At 46.5% G+C, this 15,649-nt stretch overlaps 5 protein-coding genes across 5 annotated transcripts; 3 read left to right on the top strand and 2 right to left on the bottom strand.

Moving 5' to 3' along the window:
* Positions 1-289: 289 nt before the first annotated feature.
* On the top strand, positions 290-1,978 carry N7537_011564 (uncharacterized protein; the record flags this gene model as incomplete). Its single annotated transcript, XM_056902618.1, has 1 exon — positions 290-1,978. The coding sequence occupies one exon, from the start codon at positions 290-292 to the stop codon at positions 1,976-1,978; it is 1,689 nt and encodes a 562-aa protein (XP_056747905.1).
* A 1,309-nt stretch (positions 1,979-3,287) lies between these two features.
* N7537_011563 (uncharacterized protein) lies at positions 3,288-3,616 on the top strand (the record flags this gene model as incomplete). The annotated part of the gene is made up of 3 exons (XM_056902617.1): positions 3,288-3,302; positions 3,363-3,546; positions 3,600-3,616. The coding sequence occupies 3 exons, from the start codon at positions 3,288-3,290 to the stop codon at positions 3,614-3,616; spliced, it is 216 nt and encodes a 71-aa protein (XP_056747904.1).
* Positions 3,617-5,612: 1,996 nt separating this feature from the next.
* N7537_011562 (kinase-like protein) lies at positions 5,613-5,951 on the bottom strand (the record flags this gene model as incomplete). Its single annotated transcript, XM_056902616.1, has 1 exon — positions 5,613-5,951. The coding sequence occupies one exon, from the start codon at positions 5,949-5,951 to the stop codon at positions 5,613-5,615; it is 339 nt and encodes a 112-aa protein (XP_056747903.1).
* A 998-nt stretch (positions 5,952-6,949) lies between these two features.
* N7537_011561 (putative DUF221 domain protein) lies at positions 6,950-9,869 on the top strand (the record flags this gene model as incomplete). Its single annotated transcript, XM_056902615.1, has 2 exons — positions 6,950-7,036; positions 7,089-9,869. The coding sequence occupies 2 exons, from the start codon at positions 6,950-6,952 to the stop codon at positions 9,867-9,869; spliced, it is 2,868 nt and encodes a 955-aa protein (XP_056747902.1).
* Positions 9,870-10,240: 371 nt separating this feature from the next.
* On the bottom strand, positions 10,241-11,010 carry N7537_011560 (alpha/beta hydrolase; the record flags this gene model as incomplete). The annotated part of the gene is made up of 2 exons (XM_056902614.1): positions 10,241-10,935; positions 10,989-11,010. The coding sequence occupies 2 exons, from the start codon at positions 11,008-11,010 to the stop codon at positions 10,241-10,243; spliced, it is 717 nt and encodes a 238-aa protein (XP_056747901.1).
* Between the last annotated feature and the right edge of the window lie 4,639 nt (positions 11,011-15,649).

Here is a 15,649-nt window from a genome sequence, read left to right as displayed (position 1 = left end):
TATAAGGTATAATGTCGGATACACCACCCGATGTAGTATTGTAGGACCTATTAATTTTAATCAAATGCACCGCCAAGATAGTCTACGTTCTGCTTTAGCCGGAAGACTATGCTTTTCTTCTTCAATTTGGCCTTAGTTTAGTCCTAGGAAAGCGCTGCTTCTTCCTTACACATCGCTTCTCCTGGTTTCCTGCCCCTAAGACTCAACTTCGAAAGAAAATTATTTTAAAAAAACAAGGAAGCTCATATATTTCCGAACAAACCAGAGGGATAACCGGATTTCGCCTGTCATGGTATCTGTCACTTTACCCAGGGGCATCGCCATCCAACGTGCACAAGCCGATACGGTGCGCGACAGGATTGAGCGGATCACCGAGGACCTCAAAGATATCAAAGGATTTTTCCCCATCAAAATATCCCCCAGAAGAACACAGAAGTTACGCGAGTTTCTTACATCTGAGCTCGACTCACTCCGCAGCCAGCCCTTTGATCTTTATGATCAACAAGGGAAGGTAGACTATCTTCTGATAAAAAATTACCTCGAAAGACAGCTGCGCGATTTGGAACTCAACTCTAAACAAGATGAAAAGACTGCACTGCTTCTACCATTTTCAGACACGCTGCTGGAGCTGTGTGAGGCTCGTGCTATGGTAGTGTCGATGAATTCAAAAGACGCTGCCCAGAAGCTCGTTGAATCCCAGTCTCAAATCGCAGCCGTGATAGACATGGTCAAAAACAACTCGACCAAGATCCGGATGGAGAAAACGATTGCATTTAGAGCGGCGAGAAACATAGACTCATTGCACACAAATCTGAAAGAATGGTTTGAATTCTACAAAGGCTACGATCCGTCGTTCAATTGGTGGGTGTCACATCCGTATGGAGTTGTGGAAAAGGGCCTGAAAGATGTTTCAGCAAGTATCCGAGAGAACTTGGCTGGCATTCGCCCAGGCAACGAAGATGCGATAGTGGGGGATCCTATCGGTCGAGAGGGCTTACTTAGCGAACTCTTGGGTGAAATGATTGCCTATACACCGGAAGAACTAATCTCGATCGGAGAGAAGGAGTTCAAATGGTGTGTTGGCGAAATGAAAAAGGCATCACGCAGCATGGGGTTCGGGGAGAACTGGAAGCAGGCCCTGGAAGAAGTCAAGAATGATTTCGTTGAGCCCGGAAAACAAACCGAATTAGTCCGAGATCTCACGATGGAGGCAATATGCTTTGTCGAAGATCATCAACTCGTCACCGTTCCGCCGGTTGCCAAGGAGAACTGGCAGATGTTTATGATGTCGCCCGAGCGACAGAAAGTAAACCCTTTCTTCCTCGGAGGTGACTGTATCATTGTCTCATATCCAACCGATGAGATGGACCATGAATCCAAGCTAATGGGGATGCGTGGGAACAACATCCATTTCTCACGCGCTACGGTCTTCCATGAGATGATACCCGGACACCATTTACAGATGCACATGATTGCGAGATATAGACCCTACCGCCAGCTATTTGACACCCCGTTTTGGATTGAAGGATGGGCTCTGTATTGGGAGTTTATTTTGTGGAACGACGAACGGTTCAAAAAGACGCCACAGAACCGGATCGGGATGCTGTTTTGGCGACTTCATCGATGCGCCCGAATTATATTCTCCATTAAGTTCCATCTTGGTCAGATGGCTCCTCAGGAGTGCATTGATCTACTCGTTGATCAAGTCGGACACGAACGTGCCACCGCAGAAGGAGAAGTGAGACGATCATTGAATGGCGATTACTCGCCGTTATATCAGGCCGGGTATATGCTGGGTGCATTGCAAATATATGCACTGCGAAAGGAGACTGTTGAGATGGGACACCTTGCCGAGAAGGAATTTCATGACCGGTTTTTGAAGGAGAATTGTATGCCAATCGAGTTGGCGCGGGCCTTGATGCAAGATCAACCGTTATCGCGCGAGCACAAGCCGTCTTGGAAATTCTATTCCTTATAAGATCTATTTCATCTCAGCCTATATGGCTAGGAGAAACAAACGAGGATATTCTTGTCCATCAATGAATTCACCTGGTGAAGACACGAACTTCCTATATAAATTGTTTATCTTGCGGCTTCGGGGGGGGCTCGCCCTTGAACTCCAGCATCACTCCTGATTTTATGGCAAAATCTTAATGGGTTTCTACTAGGATCAATTGAAACTAGTGATCCTTGTAAATAAATACCAATGAATGAATGTTTTGACCTTAGTGACGACTAGAGGATGAGTTCTATAGGTTGTGGCGTCCATATCTCATTCTCATTGACGGATTCAGATACCGGGGACTCTAACTCGCCGAACTGCTGTGCTTCCGAAGGCCGCAAGGTAGCCTAGGCGAGATATTGTTTTGGGGCGCATATAGGATCTCGCTTCTTCAGATCAACTACGTCATAGGCCCATACAAAAAGCTCGGCGCTAGCCATGTATGACCTACATAGACCGGAGCTGTACGGAGTACATACTGTACAATGTGCGCATCAGAATCAGTGTTCAACCCCGCAGTCGTATAACCACATCTGGGTAATATATCATTGTAGCTTTATTAGTTGAAGGTTTACTTTTTAAGCCGAGGTCTTTAATCTAATTGCCGATAAATAGGCATAATATTAGCTTCAATTTGCCTCAATCGTAAGTCATGTGCGCATCAAATGATCATCCATAGACCACTACCTATTATGATAGCATACTAATATTGCATCCATGGAATGTACTCATACCAACTATTCCGTGGTTGCATTGTTGGGCTAAAGGTGTCCATACGTCATGCAGCCAGGTTGGTGGGTCTGGGAACAGTCTGGGGATATGTACAGTAGAATGGCCTCACGTTTGAAGAACAGGCTATGGAAGAAAATAGAATGTTTGAGATAACCGTGTCAATCAGAGCCACAAATCATGTTCACGCATGCAGTGAAAGTGTTGTAGATCTAAATCGTATTCCCTGTATATAACTAGTGATGGTAGAAAGGTCAGAAATAGTAGAAAGCGTAAACTGTGGATCGACCTGGGGTTACAGCCACCAAGCTTCCAAGATTTTATGCTTTGGCAAACTTGGCGCTGCACTAGTTATATATGACCTGAGGTTGGAAACAGGTACGGGCCTTTCATCAATGACGTCACGACATCATTGCCCCTGCCCCAGATGGACCCCAGAACAATATAAATATCCCTTGGACTTCCCCAGAAGTCAAGTATTCTTCATCACTCATCTTCCACTATCTCAGTCAATCTTTTTAAAAGAAAACCCACATTTTCCCACTTCCAAATCACAATGGAGACCGTCAAGGTACGTGATAACCCAACTCTCTTAGTACTTGCCTTGTCATTGACTAACCAAAAATTATAGCAAGCCGCCAACTACGTCGCTGAGACCGTCCAGGGCACTGGAGCTGAGGCTTCCAAGGAGGCCAACAAGGGCGTCGCTAAGAGCAGCGATGCCAATGTCTCTACCCGCGCCAGTGCTGCCAAGGACGCAATCTTCGACAAGAAGGACGAGCTTTCCCATAACACTAAGGCCGATGTCCACAAGGGTAAGCTGAAACCATTGAAAATGCTGGTTAGAGTAGTACTAACAATGTTGCAGAGGCTGCCAAGAACTAAAGTGCCAATACTCTTATGAGCCACTTGTTCTGTACACCATCTAGGCGGAATTCCTGTCTTTTGATATGACGATGTAAATAGCGAATTAATACCATCTGCGATTCACAACGTTGATAAACAAATTTGGACAAAAGCACACTAAACATGGCACTAAGGTAGATTCGTTGACGTGAAATGTCGGCATAAGCATGCGTGGTGAATCCCAAAACGAAAAGTTACATTTCGCACATGCTAAAGCTTGCCCATTATAAGGATAACCTATTGAGCGGGCCCACTGCTGCGTTATGCTACATGGCATTTTGTGGAAACGCAAGAAACACACATTTAGTATACGTGTCTTCACACGTTTCAACCGAGATTAGATATAACGAGCATTTTCACAGGAGTGTAATGATATTACGCGTAGACATTGCCTATATGTCAATTTTGGGGCTACTTTTTGGGTTTCTTTGGTAGGAAGTTCCTACTCGCCCAAAGGCCAATCCCACAGCGAGATGCACGCATAATTCTTCTTTGATGACTGCGCTGCATCCTGCATCAAGGTAAGGGATATGCTTTTTCGTTGGATTGAAGTAGAAGAGAATATTTAATTTTCAAAAGACATAATTTGGCAGGAAATAGAATTGGGGTTCAAAATGTGGCTCGAAGATATTTCTCAGCCCGTACTCGACCTACGGGTCTAGGCCTTCGACCCAAAAAACTCCCCCCCCCCCCGGCTGAGGAATGGGTATGGGCGAGACCTACGGAGTACACTTACTGCACCAAGATATTCTCCACTTCTACGTATTGGCAGTACCAACAGACTCTACCGGCTGACGCGGTAGTTCATGGACCACCGGCCATAGATCGGTCCAGTATTATTGGGTGGTGGGTGCGGCTGAACTCATTCTTAGGGCGGAATGCATGAATCAGAATTGGGACTCCTAACTTCTTACTAGCCTTGCGATAAGAGACTTCATCCTTCTAATCAGCCTTGAGCGTGCGCTGTCAGAACATCGGTTGTGGTATGAAGCTCCGCGATCCTTGCTCACCCCGCTCAGCTGCTCCCGTCAGGATAACGGGATCCAGGCTTCCAACCTGTAATTGGTTTAGAACGCAAAGCAAACAAATCGACTTGGGCTTATGACCATCTGCCAAGATGAGGAGATCATCTTTTCCCAGTCCTAGATTATTTGAATCATATGACTAAATATATAAACGGCAAGAAAACCACCCACTTTATAGATTCAATCTCTCGGGCTTTTGCATCCAGTCTAAGCCTAACAACAATTTATCTATTTTGTAAGGCCCAGAGTATGTCTACGGGATCTCTTACTACATGTCCTAGGTAAAGATGTTATGTATAGCTAATGTCATACCTCCAGGGCTATCCTCCTACCAACACGATGTGTTATAACATGATAACATATACCTGCGGTCACACCCTCAAATCCCAGTCGACCATCTGCACATGTGACGAACGGGGCTCGGATATGACCTCAAGCTTCAAGTGCAAAACATCATGCACGGGGTCTTAGACCTGGTCACCATTCTTGGCCGCGCGGGAGCCTCGTGGCCCTCACCAAAGTCCTCTGGAGTAATGAGGGGTTGACGAATGGTAGCGTTCCATATATGATCAAACTTTCGGGAATATGTATCTCCGTTACTGGCAGTGTAGCTCTTACAACCTTCATGTGGTGATTAATATATATATGGCCGCTTACTTTGTGTGGACATGAACAAAATTTTGGGAAAGTTTACAATGTCTTCTGTGTTATATGTGCTTGATGCAGATTGTTTCAATAAGGAATGTACCCCAAGAAAGAGCGTGTTAGTCCCGCAAGTTTCTAGCTGTTTCATTTAAGTCAAGAAAGTGACTTGAATGGCACCCAAAAGAAATGCTTTATTCAAACAGCAGTACAGCGCTGAACCCGTAGTCTTTCCTATTTCGCAAGACCCAGGGATACTCCCTCGGGGGCGGATAAATATGATACATGCAGTCCCACCCTATAATAACTCATATATTATCTTGGATCTTGCCATATTCAGGCAGAGCCCATTTTAGCATCCATTCTGAATCGAGAATTTGTTTAGTAGTAGGGCGATTCTCAGGTCTGAATGAGAACATCGGCCTTAGCATATCGAAGAAAGCTTCCTTCTCCCTTGCATCAAATGGCGGTATATCACTATCTCGCCTAGGTTGTTGCACGCTATCCTCAAATCGATCGTCCCAAGATCGGGAAGGGTTGCGGTTTATTGGCCTACCATCCTTAGTAAATTTCAGTCGTCGCGCCTCCCACTTCCTCCACCATTCAAGTGGCAAAACACCAAGAGCATCGACATGCTCGTAGGTCATGTCATCCTCCGTCGCGAGAAAGCCTTCAAATAATGGCCGTTGGGCTATGATAGACCATATCGTACAGGCGAGAGTCCAAATGTCCGATGAAAAAGAAAGAGGGTCATTTGTTCTGCCATTCAAAATAGGCGGTATACCACTTCAAGAAGGAGGTATAATAAAATAGGAAGGCGGTAGTAGAAGGGGTGTTAACACTTTTTCGAAGTCACTGTAAGGACATTGGCATCCCGGAAAATTTAGAAAATTTAGAAAATTTAGTCAAATTTAGTTACAACTAAATTTCAAGGAGAGTTGATACAGAAATACAGAGAGTTGAACACCGTTGATTGGACCCCCTATTTTTACGATACGGCACCGACAACCAAAGACAAACACCTCAAAACTGCCTTTGGACGCCAGGAACACCCAAGGGCACAACGTACCTACATTGCCCAGGTGTACCTACATGAGTTCATGTCTTGGGTGGTACCTTGGACCCGACAATCGCAATGTTCCAGACTATTTCTACTTCGGGCAATTGATTGGTGTGCCACTTGACGTAAGCTGGTGGACTGCCAATGATATGATAGTGGATGGATCATCAGTTGAAACGTGTCAGGGCACCACTGTGAACGTCAGTTGATGTTGACGCAAAAATCTGATCCGAGCCGTGGGAACAGCATCGATTGTACTCGGTGTGAGGACTCCATATTGAAGAAAAGTGGCTCTTGTGGCTCCCTCTCCCAACGGCGGAGATCAGCGACGCTAAGTCAGGCCAAGAGTCCAATAGTAACTCCATGACCCAATTCTAATAATAACCAGTCCAGGCCAAACGGATTCCACCTTTTTTTCTTTCATGCGTGCGCATTATCTTTGTCTCACCTCTCGTTTCCCCCGTCTTTCTAGAATCTCCCATTCCCCTCGTTTTAATCCATTCCCTTTCATCTTCATGCTGGGTTCTTGATTTCCTCCGGCCACTCGTTAATGCCGGATTGCCCACTCGTTTCTGCTTTGACGTAATGGATCTACATCACTTGAGCTTGCATGCTCGTACGGATGGGACGGATACTTTCCTCGAGCTTATTGCGAATCCATTTCGCTCTGCAGTAAGTTTTTTAAATTGTTTCGAGAAAAGAACACTATGCTGACAAGCTACAGTTTACAGTTACTGCTATTTGGGCCTCGCTAGGCACCTCGATCGGCGTCACTGTCCTCCTCGCCCTCCTCTTCTCTCTTATTCGACCCCGTCACTCACTTGTCTATGCGCCCAAAGTCAAGCATGCGGACCTCAAACACACGCCGCCCCCGGTGGGCAAGGGCTTCTTCGCCTGGGTCAAACCGGTCATCAATACACGGGAATCGCAGCTGATCGAGACTGTCGGCCTGGACGCCGCAATCTTCCTCCGATTTACCAAAATGTGCCGTAACATCTTTATCTTTCTCAGCATAATCGGCTGCCTCGTCATGATACCGGTCAATGTCACACAGAGCAAGGGTTCTACCGACTCATCGGCGTCTTCGGCATTCAATATGATGACACCCCTCAACATCACCAACCCCACGGCTATTTGGAGTCAAGTGGTATGCGCCTGGGCTTTTGATCTTATTGTTGTTTTCTTTTTGTGGAGGAACTATCGCGCTGTACGGAACCTGCGGAGGCAATATTTCCAAAGCTCTGAATATCAGCGCAGCCTGCATGCCAGAACCTTGATGATCACGGACATCCCTCCCAACAGTCGTACCGATGAAGGTATTCTGCGGCTGACCGACCAGGTTAATCCAACCGCGGCCCTCCCGCGAGCTGCGATTGGCCGTAATGTCAGGGATTTACCCCGGATCATCAAAGAACATGAAGAGGTTGTCCGAGAACTCGAGTCCGTTTTGGCAAAATACCTTAAGAACCCGGACCGATTGCCCGCGAAGAGACCGACTCTACGTCCCCCTCGCCGACAACGCAACCAACTCCCCGGTGGCAAAGTGGACGCGATCGATTATCTATCCGTTCGAATTCGCGTCTTGGAGGAGGAAATCAAGCACGGACGGGCGTCGATAGATCGCAGAAACGCAATGCCCTACGGCTTTGCCAGCTGGGACAATATCGAGCACGCTCATGCCGTGGCATGGAACGCTCGCCGGAAGCGCCCTGAGGGCACCACTATTGCTCTTGCGCCGCGGCCCAGCGATATCATCTGGGAAAACCTACCACTTACAAAATCGGCACGCAAATGGAAGCGACTAGTCAATTCCATCTGGGTGACCTGCTTGACACTTGTGTGGATTGTTCCTAACGGTCTGATTGCTATTTTCTTGTCCAATCTGTCCAATCTGGGTTTGGTATGGCCGGCATTCCAGACCTCGCTGTCAGGGCACCCGAACGTTTGGGCTGCTGTCCAGGGTATTGCATCGCCCGCACTGACTTCCCTCGTGTATCTGGCGCTTCCCGTCATCTTCCGTCGTCTTTCTATTCAGGGTGGCAGCAAGACTAAAACATCCCGAGAGCGCCACGTGCTGGGGCATCTGTATGCGTTCTTCGTTTTCAACAATCTGATCGTCTTTTCACTCTTCTCGGCAGCTTGGTACTTCGTGTCGTTCGTGGTTGACAAAACCAAAAACCACGAAGACGCCTGGCATGCCATCTTGGAAAGCCGGATGTATGCTAAGTTGGTAAGCGCTTTATGCACCGTGTCACCGTTTTGGGTGACGTATCTTTTGCAGCGCAATCTCGGCGCTGCTATCGATCTTGTGCAGCTGGTTACTATGGTTTGGGTCTGGTTCGCCAAGACTTTCCTCTCACCCACACCCCGACAGGCAATCGAGTGGACCGCACCGCCACCATTCGACTACGCCAGTTACTACAACTACTTCCTCTTCTATGCCACCGTGGCTTTCTGTTTCGCTACCTTGCAACCCATTGTACTGCCGGTGACGGCATTGTATTTCGGCGTGGACGCCATGTTGAAGAAGTATCTCTTGATGTACGTGTTTGTGACTAAGAATGAGTCTGGTGGTGCATTTTGGAAAGTTATATTCAATCGCCTGATTTTCGCTACTATTCTTGCCAACGTGATCATTGCTCTCGTTGCCAAGTCGAGCGGCACGTGGAACATGGTCTTCTGCGTGGCCCCCCTACCTTTCTTGATGATTGGGTTCAAGATCTATTGCGTGAAGACGTTTGACTCCGATTGCGAGTTCTACAATCGTGCAAACCTAAGCGATGCGGAGGCTATAGGCGCGAACACTTCCGACAAGAAGGCGTCAGACCGTCTGAACAGCAAGTTCGGACACCCTGCTCTGTACAAGCCACTTTTGACACCAATGGTGCACGCCAAGGCAGCTGCGGCACTAAAGGAAATCTACCAGGGTCGTCTGGACCAGGGAGACACAGGCGGCGAGTACTCAGACATTGCCATGAACCCGATGCTTGCATCGCAACCCGGCAAGTCCGCCGAACCAGCACCATTCGAGGTCGTCCCGGAGAACCACCTAGACTTCTCGTACTACAAGGATCGAGCAGACTTCCGAGACGAGTTCGGAGGAGGCATCTACGGCCGACCCGAGGATCTGATGACAGAGCGTTCGCACACACCCCGCAGTACTCTGAGAGGCGAGTGGTCTCCCGGCTCATCGCGTGCCTCATCACCAACACCCTCTCTGCCATCAATACCACCGCTACATACGCACAATGGTTACGAACACCCCGACCCGACAGGACTGGTCCACCCGGCCTTCCGTGTGCCGCTATCGCGGGGCGACAGTGGCACAGGAGCATACTCAAACACAGACGAGGTGGAATCCAGACTCCTCAACCATGCACAGGCTCCTGGGCAGATGGATATCACGAATCCGCTCGGTCGCTGGCGGACCGGTGGTTATGGGCCCGTCGGCCAGGACGACGAGCCCTCGTACACCTCCTACGATGCTTACCGTCCACAGCGGTAAGCTGTGATTTGTTAATATCGGCTTTGCTGAGCCAGCATGTGCATTTTTGTATAGCCTTTTTGTATTCTAGCCTGGCGAACATTTCTCGGGGGGACTTGGCGTCATTTTTAAACACGAAGTTCACGATTAAATCTTTTTGTCTGCTTAAGTCTGTCTTGGAAATCACTATGTCCACATAAAATGGGCAATTTCAACATCGAAGTATCAAACTTTTCCAATTCCCACGGTTCTCGAATACTAGTCCAGCTCTTAATTCAACAGCATTCTTACCCATAGTGCTAGCAAACACCCGTGGACTACTACGAACTCATTACACACAACCATTAGACAGAAATGGGCCAATAGAATCCATTTTGAAATATGAAGTTTTCTCAGCTCACGTTAGACTTTATAAAATGCGCAACGGCAGCAAGTTCACGTTTCCCACTTGGAACCACATGTCCACCCGAGTGCCATATAACAATCTGTTTCTTTTCATCCCCCACCTGACAATTTTGCACCAACCTCATCGACGCATTCTCATCCACAACGGTATCCATACTCCCCAAAAAATGTAGCACAGGCGTCCGAATGACGGGATCGTAAAAAGCCCGATAATCCGGATGAGAAGCAACATAACCCGAAATACTAACGACGAACTTGAGCGGCGGGTGTTCAAGCGAGGCGAAGCAAGCGGGATATGGAATCCCAGCCTCCGCTTCCAATCTGGCAAATGCATCTTTTCGATTTCCTTCTAACAGCGAGGCGACCATAACAGCCGCCGCGGCCCCCTGACTAAAACCAACAATCCCATCGAACGGCCCGGAATCCTTGAGAAGAGACGCAATAGACTCCAGGGCGCCTTCTAGTCCCGGGTAAAGTCCTTCGATGGATTCAGATTCGAACCAGCTCCATGAACCATGCCGATTGCGCAGGTCGGATGTGGCACCCGTGGAGGACTCTAGTGCGAATGGAGCTGTCGGGTACACGAGTTCAACTCCAGGCTGGAGAGGGCCGAGGGCTCGGTGTATTAATTTTTCTAAGGCTTGGAGTTTTGCTCGGAAGAGTTGGCCGGATTGGCGGGATCCTATAGTGGTTAGATTTACTTCGTAGTCACTGCGCGATTCTGGCGTTAAATACCGTGGATCATCAAGATTTTCATGGTTGGGTTAGATATCTAAGGGAATAAAGAGAAATTTTACTTGATGTACATGGGAAGGGGTATATATTGTGGGAAAGAGAAATACAGGCTATTTTACCACTAGACCATAACTAAAATTCGGTTTCTGTTTAGGGCCTAGGGGGCTTATATTTTTAGTTCGACACATATAACTAGCAGACTTGCAGTTTTAAACTAATGTGTGCGCATCCCGCCGCCTGGGATGTAACTGCCGAAGCGATAGGCTATAATAACCGGCGATGCGCGCTGCGCACGCTATGGCTCTTCAACGCAAAAAGGAAAAAGTGCTAGAAAAGACAGGCGGAGTTGAGTGGAAACATGAAACTCGGACAGTAGATCCTGATATGGGGCCGGAAACCCCGGTCTCCAGACTTCTCACCCGCAACACTCGCACTCACCTTAGAGTGCCTCTTGGAGACTGAGGGCGCATTGAGTATTGACCATGCAGAATAATCGATTAAACATCTGAGTGGACGGGAAGCCCTGTTTTTCACACTCTATGGTCGTACATACTCGTTACTTCGATGGAAGTGTATAATGCAAAGATTCATGGAAAATCCGATTTCCAAACGGGAATGAGTGTCTACCAGTGCGGTGGAGGCATCTGAGATGCACAAATTGATTCGGGTAGCCCCCAGTTTGATGATGTTGACAGTTAGCCATTGTTGGAGATAATGGGCGATTGAAACACAAGGGCTGTTTGAGAATTGTCGCGAAAGATAGATTCAGATGCTTCGTTGGCTACCGAAGTTCCGACAGACGGAATCATAGATGTATCTCGGTCACTTGTTTGTGACGAAATCGCAGTGTCCCCGGTTGAATCTGCTGTTGAAAGTCTGGCTCTGGGAGAGACATCGGACTCTGGCGAGACCGATTACCCGCACGTATTAGAGGGGGAGGGCTTGACCAGAGCGCCATGAAGCTGAAGATATTCCCTGATTTTCGGCCATCTATTCCCCACGAGCCCAAGCGGCGTCATTATCGTATCAGACACACAATTTATCTCGGCACCAGCTTCGACTAGTATCTTGACGACTTAGAGGGGGCTCATATGGCCAACTAAAGCATGCTTATCAACCCCAGCTTGGATCAGGAGATTCGAGATCTATTCATGCCTTTCCCATTCACAAATCATGGCCCAAACCGCTTGTCCGGGGGTTTCAATAGGTATCTGCTGTTGTATAGAAGACACTACGGGGATAACAATCACGTAACCTTCGGGGGAGTCGGGGGTAGCAACTGCGGGTTGTCAGCCTTTGAACCAAAACTGCAAGACTAGATGGGTGGCAGCCCTCTGCTTGAACTCTATCCACGGTAGTGACATGTCGCGATATCTCCTTGTTGACTGCACTAGTGTCCCAGGGGCCGCCTGTAATGACAACGTTGCTTTTTTTTGCCGATTTCCGTTCACTTTCTGATGCGATGACCAACCTAATCCCAAGCTCGACCGGATTGTTCTTGCGGAAATCTCAATTTGTAAAGGCACGTTGATAAACGCCTTTGCTATAGAAGACATCAGCGCTGGCAAAATAGATACATGTAACCATGAAAGGCGGGACAGCAGCCTACCTGGCGAGAATACCATACTCCTCCTCGATCTAGCCCATTACATAGCTGAGAGCTGAGTGTTCTGTTCTCATCAAGATAAAGCTTTGATATAATGTTTTTCTGTGGTGACAGTAAATCCATGTTGACAGAAAATTAATCAAGTAGATGGAAATATTTCGCTAAATAATTACCCAGAGTTTAGGATGGCAATCTGGAATTTCCGAGTGAGCTTTTGAGCCCTTTCACGCTTCAAGATATAAGAGAGAATAACTGGCTATATACCATTGTCTCGCCCCACTGCCAAGGCTACTTGAAACCAATGAAGAGTCGTCAGTCTATTTATTCGGTGTGACCGAACGCTCCCTAGTTATCTATTGGATCTTTGCAGCTGTAGTTCGTTACGTATAATTATCTAATCAAATTCCTTTTGATTTTGCCCCTAGATTGTACACTTCAGGGCTACTTCCTACAGGATCCCGGGATCCAGTGAGGCATTCGAACTATGACTATGTATTTTCCTATGCCAATATTCCTCCCAGATTCCTTATTATTTAAGCCCTCCCCAATTCCTAGATATTGACCATGCTCTTTTCTTTAGAATACACCCGTGTTCCAAAGTTCTCGCTATATCAAGTTCTAGTTGTCTTTCTGACTTTGACTTGATTTGTTTACTTTTGTCAATATTATTCGTCATGGTGCGCGCTTTTTCCGACGAATACTCTGATGCCTTCCCTTTTGAAGAAGAGACTCTTCCCCATACTTCGGCCTTTGTTCAAAACACACCCCGAAGCATACTTTCCTACTTCGAACAGAATCCTCCATTTCCAAGTTATGTCTATGATCCTTATATGCAATCTCCATGGACCTTGGGTGGCTTCGACCTAAACATTCCTGTTACGTCCCCTCAAATTGGCATACACTCTATCGCCGGATGGGTCAGAGACAACGCTTCGCCAGCTGGGGCAGAGAACATGACAAATTGTTCTTGCATTGAATTTGAACGCTCTGATCCAAATGACCATCAACAAGGGCAATCTTCAGCCCCAACAGGAGACCTGTTGAAGGAGGCAACCTATGAGGTCAGTCTACCTGATAACCGCACGTCACGTAGGCGTCGCTGTAAACCAAACACCAAGTAAGTTTGCTCGATACAGGTATCTATTCTTTTCCCATTTGTCTAAATTAACAAATTTCCCCAAGGGGAAGCCTCGCCAGTCCTATTAAATGTGATTGGAAAGATTGCACAAACCCACGCCTGTTCACCCGTGATGCATCGTTGTGGCGGCACATCAAAGAGAAGCACATATTCCCTGGCGCATTTAAATGTTCTTATCTGTCGTGCGATATGTCATTCGGCCGAAGGGACAAATTGATTGAGCATTTACGATCTGCTCATTCCGATCGATATCCGGGAAGAAGTCCTACTGCGATCTAAATATACTAGAGTACAGTGTGGGCTTCGAGAAAGCAAGACTAAGAACACGCTAGCTACCGTCTAAAACAAAGCATATGTTTCAACCATCTCCAGTACATACCGCTATATTCTTGAGAATACCCCAATATGGGACATATCCATATGGAAGTCACGGATCAGAATATGTGTAAAAAATATAAAAAAAAGCACCACGAGGAGTATAAAGTAATTGTTTGCACTTGGATGGATTAGTTAAAACTATCAAGGACTAAGGTTGCCATACTTAGTTGATATAGGGTTCGAATACCCGAATATCAGTTAACCGCATGTATGCATACCATATGGAGGTGCATAACTATTACGAGTTAGTCATGTCTGCACAGATTGTGAAATATTGCGGTTTTGTTATTCAAGAGAATTCAATATCCCTGAGGTTACCCATATGTTGTACATTATACAGACAGATTTCTAGAACAACATTCTCCACTTTTTGTAGTAATCGTATGTACCCTTAGTGCAGGTTCGCCGCCCCGGGGCGGTCTCTCTTAGTAGTATATTAGGATGATCCCCATTTGATATCTAACTATTTTGCAGGCTCATTCGTCACTTATGAGAAGTTTGGGACAATTTATCCCGGGGTCAGAAAGTCGGGGGAGTGGAGACCACGCTATTTAAGCTCATTTCAAGGGTCCACAGAGGAAGAATCAACACTAAGTTATGCAGGGGCCAGCTTCCAACGCCAGGATTGACTCAACCTTGGCGGCCTCTGATTGATGCTATTCGATCGAATTTTTGCACTATACAGTAATCTGTTTAATCAATTAGACTTTGCGGTGGGATCCGAATAAGCAATACATAATTGCTTCTCACATTTAAGCCTCGGGCCTTCACTCCACGTGAAGTAAAATTTCCTGGCCTATCTTGTTAGCCTGGTCTAGCGGATTAAAACTTGGCATAGAATAGCTGAGTTATATTTGCAATTCATTTCTTGGAAAAGGAGGTTTTTGGTACTGTTAGCTCTTGCAGTAGTCTGAAAAAGTTCGTCTCAAACACTAGTGCTCTTTTCCATATCAATGCGTAAAGATCATCCGTACAAGATACTCTCGCTCCCCCAGGCTCAATTTCGGATTCCGTTAGCGCCGACGCCCATGCATAGCTTACAGAGTGTCTCTGTAGAGGAACATCCAGCCCTAGTGGGTCGACTCTCAACTATGGATTTGAGACCTGTAGGGGAAAAGAATAGCCACGTGACACTCGCGGTCTTGTGATGTAAGTTGCTTCGCTTCGCTCCGCAAATATATAGAATTAGTTACTCGGTAGTAGCTAGTAGAGATCCTACTTTCCTTATAGTAATTAAATTATATCTAGCTACTGTACTCTTAATATAGCTATCCTAGTATAAGTAAAGCTTCTTTTCCTCCTTATCTCTAAAAATTTATATATTTAAGAACTAGCTTATATCTAGTTTATATAATTCCTATTACTTCTTAATCTCTCCATCTAGTATACGCTTACTTAGTATAGTCGGAATAATTTTCTATAATAATATTATCGTATCAAAGAAGATAATAATACCGGTAGTAATAAAGATATATATATGAGGATCTAGGGAAAGGAAATTCGATTCTACTAAAGATTTCCGCCTTAGCGTAGTTTATT

This window comes from Penicillium hordei (genome assembly GCF_028827395.1).
Source record: "Penicillium hordei strain IBT 12815 chromosome Unknown utg000006l_segment0_segment0, whole genome shotgun sequence".
In the NCBI taxonomy this organism is placed as follows: domain Eukaryota; kingdom Fungi; phylum Ascomycota; class Eurotiomycetes; order Eurotiales; family Aspergillaceae; genus Penicillium; species Penicillium hordei.
Note: the sequence above shows the minus strand (reverse complement) of the source record. Positions and strands in the feature narration are given on the sequence as shown.